At 53.0% G+C, this 8,127-nt stretch overlaps 1 protein-coding gene across 1 annotated transcript; it reads right to left on the reverse strand.

Annotated features, from left to right (window-relative positions):
• Window positions 1-2,040: 2,040 nt before the first annotated feature.
• Fgf4 (fibroblast growth factor 4) lies at window positions 2,041-3,465 on the reverse strand. The gene is made up of 3 exons (XM_027409198.1): window positions 3,138-3,465; window positions 2,635-2,738; window positions 2,041-2,217 (listed from the first exon to the last, which is right to left on the reverse strand). The coding sequence occupies exons 1-3, from the start codon at window positions 3,463-3,465 to the stop codon at window positions 2,041-2,043; spliced, it is 609 nt and encodes a 202-aa protein (XP_027264999.1).
• Window positions 3,466-8,127: the final 4,662 nt, after the last annotated feature.

An 8,127-nucleotide genomic window follows, 5' to 3' on the forward strand; every position in this document is an offset into this window, starting at 1 on the left:
TGGTTGACTCAAGCAGGAGGCCATCCTGGGCTACAGAATAAGATCCTATCTCACCCCCCCTCCACCACCACCAAAAAAAGAGTAAGGCATAATTCTGTTGACTGAGTGGCCTGGCATGCACCTAACTTCAATCCCAGGCGCCAAATAGTGCGTATGGCCTGGCATACCTGTAATCTCAGCACTTTGGAAATGGGGGCAGGAGGATCAGAAATTCAAGGTCAAACTCACCTACACAGCAAGTTCAGGGCCAGCCTGGACTGAGTCCCTGTCTTTAAAAAAAAAGACCTTTAACCACCTTTCCCCCAACACTCTTGGAGTCTAGGGCCTGCTTTCAAAAACACAAAATCTGTATTGTCCTGTAAACCAAACAGAAAGGGAAGTTTGGGATGTTCTCCCACCTCAGCTTTGGGGCGTGGCCTTTTCCTTCTTGGGCTGTGGTGCAGAATAGTACTTTAAGTATCCAATTAGCATTCAAACAAAGAGTTTTTCAAAGGAATGTGAAAGACGAAAAAAAAAAATGCCAATCAGATTTTCCCCCGTCTTGCTGTCTGTAGCCTCCCATAAAGTTAATTTGGGATTCGACTGCAAAGCCTCCCCAGCAGAGTCTTAACATCTTGGGGAGAAGCATTCGGGGCATTCACTGTAGTGAGCTAAGGTCATTTTGTGTAAACTCCAAAGAGTCATTCATTAAAATTAAATGCTCGCCCTCACCTCAGCCCTTTTTTTAAATGCCGCCGACCCTGCCTCTTCCATCTTGGTCTCAGTGACAGGGGTTACATTCGTAAAATATATAAAGAAAAATATAAGGGTTACTTGACTTGCTGACCATATAGTGCACTCCGACAGCTGGGCGCGCATATTTTCACCATGAATACCCCTTACTAAAAGTAAATCATTGGGTAAAGATAGCTGGGACGTGACAAGAGTCCAGCGGGGCGCAGGATGCTACATGTGGAAGAGAAGCAGGCAGACGCAGGCAAGACGCACACGCACCGGCACCGGCACCCGGCAGCCGGCAGCCAGAGTCTCCAGCTTGATCACCAGGGGCTCAGGAACACTGAGGTAGATGGGGATAGAATTCGGCTCACACTGGGACTGCATCGGAATGCGGACTCCTGCAGGCAGACGGCATTAGGACTGGGAAGGACAGTTCACTCTCAAATTATGGAATTGCAGCACAAAGCTCCCCAAATTCAGGGAAGCCTGTTTTTCTGTTTGATTTTTTTTCCTGCAAAATACATTGTTATATCCCGACAAACCATCCTGTATCTCAAAGTAGAATTTCATCCCTAGAGTCTAGAGTTGTGGCACACACACCTCCTTGTCCATTCCTAGCTCTTTTCCAGGCAATTGACAAAGTTCCAATGGCTGCAAGCCATGTGCCCTGTTAGTCCGTCCAAAAAAGGCAAACAGGAGTTTATAAAGTTGTCTAAGGGTCTCTCCCATCCCATAGGTCGAGGAAGATTGACTGCAAGAGAGTTCAAAGATCAGTCTTGGAGATCTAAAAACAGAGGCAGGAGGACTTCCAGGACGCACTTCTGTCCCTGGAGTAAACCGATCCGTTCGAGTTCATACCAAAGAGAGCTGAGGGAGCGGCTGCTTCAGGATGCTTCCCGACTGGAAGGAGCGACGGCAGGGTCCTCCTTTCACAGGCGCAGAGGCCCTAGGCAGGCCTTTCCAGACACAGAGAGCCCAGACACCCTTGGAATCTGATGTCACCCAGTTTTAAGAGACTCACACACGAAATAGCAGCACACCCTGGACTTTGATAGTTTAGGAAGTCCGTCCCACTGCTCCAAACAAGTCCGAGCTTCATTGGATTTGTTTGCTCCTTTGGTCATCCCCCCTCCCATAAAATGAAAATACACAGAATTATAAATAATTTGGCATCCGTATATACATATTTAAATAATTAATTTAAATATCTTACACTTTTTTTTCTTCTTTTTGTTTTTTTTTGCAAGTAATTCTCCATGGAAAGAAAGTGCTCCTCCTGAGGGATGGGGTATGCTTCCGAGGCTGAGTCAGCGCTCCGGAGGGTCACAGTCTAGGGAGAAAGTGTGTTACCTTCATGGTAGGCGACACTCGATTCCCCTTCTTGGTCCGCCCATTCTTACTAAGGGCCATGAACATGCCAGGGTAGGCGTAGGATTCGTAGGCGTTGTAATTGTTGGGCAGAAGAATCTCTTTGAATTTACACTCGTCGGTAAAGAAAGGCTAGGAAAGAGGACACAGGGTGAGCCAGGGACCTGTTGTAGCCAGGGCCCAAGGGGGTCTAGAGGGTCTCTTTCTAGGCAGAGTGTCAAGTCTGTCTGTCCCAGGCTTCAAGGAGGTGATAAGCCACGCTAGACGGAGCACAGCTCACCTGCCCTGACCCTATCAATCTGGTATCTCCTGTCGCGCGTTCTGCCTGTTGGGACTCATCTCTGCTGGACCCGCCTATCCTAGGATAAGTAAGTACCCACATACGGCTGGCAGTAATAGGGTGGGGCGGCCGGTCTCTGGCTACTTTGGCTGAAAACCTTGAGACCCGTTAACCAGACACAAGTGCGTGAGTGCGTGCGCGTTTTACAATCGGGCTAGCCCTGCACACTGTCCCCAGCAGGTGCCCAGCCAGACTCCCCAGGTACTTACCACACCGAAGAGTTTGCCCCTGCTGCTCATGGCCACGAAGAACCGGCTGGCCACCCCGAAGATGCTCACCACGCCCCGCTGCACCGGGGAGAGCTCCAGAAGGCCTGGGGGGAGGGGGAAGCGCAGGTTAGAAAAGCGTAAGTGACCCTGGGCCAACAGAGACCCTCCACCAAGATCCTCTGGGGACCTAGATGCTGGTGTGGTGGCGGTGAAAAAAACCCAGGCAGGGTCCCCAGAGCAAGCATTAAGCTCTCGGGTCCTGTCTGCCGCTAGGCCCCCCAAGTCTGGCCTCAGTCTGGGCATTTGTCCCGGGCTCCCGTGGGTGCCGACGGGCGAAGGCGCTGGAATTCGGCATCGGGAGCCCAGGCTTCCGAAGGCGGGAGGCGGGGTCCGGCCAGCGGGTGCGCTGACGGTCTTCGCGTCCAAACGGATGGAGCTCGAGTCCGCACAGTTTCTGGGTCTACTGCCTGGGTCCCCACCCTCCCGGCACGCCCCGCACTCACTGTCCCTGGTGTCCGCGTGTACGCCACCGATGCGGCCGTCGGGCAGCACCTGCAGGTGGAATCCGATGCCCACGTTGCAGTAGAGCCGCCGCAGTCTTTTGAGGCCCAGCAGGTAGTCCCCTGCGCCGCTGCGGACCGCCGCCTGCGGGGGCTGCGCGGCCACCGGCAGGCGCGCCAGAGAGCGAGCCACCAGGCCGTCCCAGCCGCGCCCCAGTTCGGCCGGCCGCGTGCCATTGGGTGCGGCGGCCCCTCGGACTACTAGGGCTACCAGCAGGGCCAGCAGGACCCTGGGTAGCAGCGTCCCCGTGGCCGGCCCGCGCCTCGCCATTCCGGCCCGCGGGCCGTGCGTGCGCTCGAGTGGCGGGCCGTGAGTCCGGCGAATGCTGCGCGCCGGTCGAGGCTGCGGTAGCAAACAGGCCTGCAGCAGTGGCGGGACAGTCCCCGCGCGCCCAGCCCCAAAGAGCAGCGGTATATATAGCCGGCGCCCCCTCCTACTCTCTGGCCCGCAGGGCGCCGGCCGACTGGGAGCCGGTGCGCAGGCCGCCTGCCAATCACGGCTGGGGGGAGGAGGCGCGGGCCGGGCGGTAGCTGCTGTCACCTGGAGAGACCCCAGCCCCTAGATCTAGGCTCCGCCCAGCATTAGAACCTGTTGGTCCCACCCCTCGGCTCTTTGCTCCTCAGGGCATCTCCCGTCCTCCTTACTTGCTGGTGGACCCTTGGGGACCCGCCGAATTCTGGATCCTTACTGGTGCGCCAAGGACTTGCCTGGGCTGAGGGTGGGAAGCAACACGTCACACTGTGACTTGGCTACCAGGAGGGAAACTCCAAGGGGTGGCACTATTGGTGAGGAGACAAGTCTAGGATGGTCCCAGAAGTTTGGAAGTTTCCGGGTCGACCAGGTGGAGGGTTGAGGGACGAAGCCTGAACAACAACCACAGAGTGGGCGCTTCTAAGAGAAATCGAGTTAAGGACATCCCGGAACAGCACAGATCTGCGCTCCCCCCAGGTCTGTCTGTCAAGGCAAGGACAGACAGATAACTGGCAGGGCATTGCGCTCTTGGAGTCATCAGTTCCCTCCCTCTGACCCCAGAACAAGGATTTTCAAGTGCGGAGTCCAGACCTTCTTAATCCTAGAGCTCTCTAACCCTTAAGGGCTCTGGAAGGTCCCTTCCCCCACCAGCACCCCACCCCCCACTGTGGCCATTATGGCCTGATGGGGCCGGACTGGGCAGAACCCTGGTACTGCTCACCTAGGTGTGAATGTCCCTGTTCTGTGTTCTATGGTATCTGAGGAGCCTGGAGCCAGCAGGTGACCTGGCCACAATACAGGGGGCTCAGAGCCTGCCACATCCCTTACTGAAGAATCAGTACCTGCCACCAGAGCCTCCTCAGGGGACTGTGGCTTCCTCCCACCCTTTGCCCTTGGGCTTGCACCAATCATCCTTGGTCCTTACTCAGAACACCAAAGGGAATGGAGCAGCCAGGTCCCTGAGACCCTGAGGGGCCACTCGGGCATCTATCTAGTCCTTAGTCGCGTTACACCATGTCTCCAAATCCCTTGATGAGGCATTGTGATGCAACTGGAAGCCCAGGATCCCCAGGGCCTCCAGTAGCCTGTAGTGCTGCTCCTGGTCTTTTGGAGAACACACACACACACACACACACACACACACACACACACACACACACCCTTCTTGTTTCTGGGTCCCTAAGTCCCTTGCTGTGAAGTATCACCGGAAGGGGGTTGCAGGTCTTGGTCTGTGCACTCTAGGGTCCTCCTCTGGGGAGCAGGGACCCAGGCTTGGGTCAGACCTAGGTCATTGCCCTACACTAAGGCTCCTGATGTTGGCAAGCAGGCCCCCCACCCCCAAATTGATTTGGAGATGCATCCCTGACTGTAACACTGCAGGGGTCGCTGGCCTTCATGCTTTGTGGGTGTTCTTGGTAACACAGACAAATAGCCAGGGGGGCTAGGTTTGGACACTATCATCCAACTGGTCTGGGGTTTGGTTCTTGCTCCCGGATGTGGCTCTCAAAACTACAATAACTACTGCAGGACTCTCTCTCATCCTCCATGTTCATTAGTGTCAGGGAGAATATGGGGGCATGGGTAAGGATAAGAGCCCCATGGACTGACCCCAGTCTGTCGTTAGACTCCAACCCTATGCCTGTCCAGCTTCCAGCCCTTTCCCATGAAGGAAGAGCCAAAGATCTTCTGGCCCATGACTCCTTCTGCTTAGGCTGCCCTAGGACAGCAGTCTTTCAGGATGCTGGTGTATCTCCACTCACTCTACTTGCAGCCAATTCTCACCTCTTAAAGATCTCATTGGGGTCAGACTTGGCAGTCCACACCTTTAGTCCTGACACTCAGGAAGCAGAGGGAGATGCATCTCTGAGTTTGAGGCCATCCTGGTCTTTATAGTGAGTTCCAAGCCAGCCTGGGCTACAGAATGAGACCTTGTCTCAAAAGGAAAAAAAAAAAAAAAAAAAAACTGCCCCCCCCCCCCAGATTGTTACCATCATGGTGTGATGACAGTCTAGGCCCATCTCCAGAGCTTAGGACACAGTAGGTGTTCAATGGTGTTTGTGAGTCAGTGGCTACTGGCTAAGCCAGGCCTGGAACAACTTTTCCAGTAACTGTGAGGCTCAGTGTTGAAATTTCTAAGTGCCTGGGACAGACAGGACGGGGTCAGGTGACTTTGGCTTAGCTGAGTTCAGGCCCTGAGCCCTTCTGCCCTGTTACACCCCTGACTGTCTAGTCTATCATGAACTTGGGACACAGGAAGATCCTGCAGCCACCAGCACTGGGTTCAAGTCCAGCCTCTAGTCTGTTGATCACAAGTGACCATTCACTTGCAGATTGCTCTCTGTGCCCCAGTCTACAAAAGGAGCAGAAGAAATGGCGGCAGTCGTGGGCTATGCATGTGACTCATTTGGTAGTGTGCTAATCTGCCATGCATGAAGCCCCAGATCCCAACACTGAATAACCTAGGCATAGCATGGTGGTGCTCACCTACAAACCCAGCTCTGGGGAGATGGAAGCAGGAAAATCTGAAGTTCAAGGTCATCCTCAGCTACAAAGAGGGTTGAGGACCAATGTGTGCTACAGGGTGGCAGCAGAGGCAAAGGGGTGGGGGTCAGGGGGCTTTGATAAAAGGCTGAGCAAAGTCTAGGGTGGGGTGGTTTAGATCAGGCCTGGCTGACAGCTTGTGCTGGTCTCTGAGAAAGAGCCACAGCCTGCTGAAAGTCTACACAAAAATCATACTCCAGTAGGCTGTGAGTGGAGGCTGACAGGTGAGCAGGTGGGACAACCCTCCAAGTGTGACCTTGTACGACCTGTGCTTTAAAAAGTCCCAGTGTCATTCCCTTGAATAGCCACTTCTCCCTGGGAGTAGCGCTTCACCTAGCAGCCAGCTTAGCTGTTAAGAGTTCAGCAGCTTCATCGTCATAAGAATAAGAATGCATGAAAATTGGGATCTAGGCTTGAGTGGGGGAGGAGGCTTTTCTCTGGGCAGGGCCCAGAGTAAACTTCGCAATTCACAGCTCCGCTTTTCCAATTTAAATACATCTTCTGGCCTCAGCAAGCCCTATATGCAGAGGGGTGGGGGAGGTTTGGCAGGTGGGTCTGCCAAACCTTAAAGAAGGTGGCAATACAGGGCCTCCAGAGTAAGGAGGAGGTCAACTAATATTCTACTTTTTAAAACAAAACATAAAATTGGCTGAGTTTGGTGGCACACTCATTTAATCTCAGAACTCAGGAGGCAGAGGCAGGAGGATCTCTGTGAGGCCAGCCTAGAGTTTCAGGCGAGCCAAGGCTACATAGGGAGACCCTGTTGTAAAAAAAAAAAAAAAGAAAGAAAGAAAGAAAAAAAAAAGATTGCTCTCCAAATAGACATATTGCAGGACCCTGCTCCTGATTGCCTAACTTAAATCTGGGAATCCACACAGTGGGAGAAGCAACTCAGCACTATGTCGCCTCACCACCACCAAGCTCCCCAATGTTGTCACCTCTCCAGACTGAAACTAAGTCCCCCTGAAATGCTGACTCATTCTCCCCCACCCCTTTGAGCCCACATCCTGTGGAACAAGGACTTTAGGGACTCCAGCGATCAGCCTAGCAGTATGTGGCCCTTTGTGCCTGGCCTGGCTCACTGCTTGGAATGTACTCAACTTATTCAACAGATACAGCTGCTGTTTGTGTCTGAATTCCCTTCCTTTTGAAGACTGAATAATATTCCACTGCTCAGGTGGCCATATTTTGTTCCCCCTTGGTCTGTCTGTGGACCTTTGGGCTTCTATCTTGGGGCTGCTACGACACACTGTGTCACTACCCCCACCAGTGTTCATATGCTTATCTGACCCTGTTCTGCCCTTCCCCAGAATGCTCGGTTACATGGTAATTCTATGTTGAAGTTGGGGACGTGGGGTGGGCACTGCTGTCCTTTTCAGGCATTATCCTTAGCAATACTGGGGATTGAACCCATTATGTCATACTGTTAGGCCAACACCCTGCCACTGAGCAACAGCCCCAGCCCATTTCAGATAAGAAAAAAAGTATTTATTTTTATTTTATATGTATGAGTATTTTGCTTGCATCTGTGTGTGTGTGTATGTATGTATGTATGTATGTATGTATGTATGTATGTATGTATGTATGTAAGTGTTATGGTGGAAGCTTCACCCCAGTTGCTGGCATCCATATATATCCAAAGAGTTTAGGATGTTATGGTGGAGGTGACACCCGAGCCCTCCCTCCCCAATCAATCTCCCTCCAAACACTGCTGCATCTCTGAAAGCCTGCCAAATGATGACCCCTCCCCCAGAGAGGCTCAAGATCACTCCCACAGGGTATTTAAACTGCCCCCCAGGAACCAGACTTGTGGTTTTTCCAGTCTCTCTTTCCTGTCTCCTCTCTGGGGGGCTCGAAGGCCATCCGGGAGTGTTGTATCCATTAAACGTAGGCTTTTTCTAATTCCGTTTGATTTGGTCT

The sequence above is a fragment of the Cricetulus griseus genome, chromosome 3, assembly GCF_003668045.3.
Source record: "Cricetulus griseus strain 17A/GY chromosome 3, alternate assembly CriGri-PICRH-1.0, whole genome shotgun sequence".
NCBI classification, from domain to species: domain Eukaryota; kingdom Metazoa; phylum Chordata; class Mammalia; order Rodentia; family Cricetidae; genus Cricetulus; species Cricetulus griseus.

Excerpts from the sequence above, each read along its gene's own strand:
- Fgf4 (XM_027409198.1), bottom strand. The coding sequence starts at position 3,465 with ATGGCGAGGCGCGGGCCGGCCACGGGGACGCTGCTACCCAGGGTCCTG. Across the intron at positions 2,739-3,137 it reads ACACGCGGACACCAGGGACA|GCCTTCTGGAGCTCTCCCCG; the intron begins GTGAGTGCGGGG and ends CCCTCCCCCCAG. Across the intron at positions 2,218-2,634 it reads GGGGCAAACTCTTCGGTGTG|CCTTTCTTTACCGACGAGTG; the intron begins GTAAGTACCTGG and ends CCTCTTTCCTAG.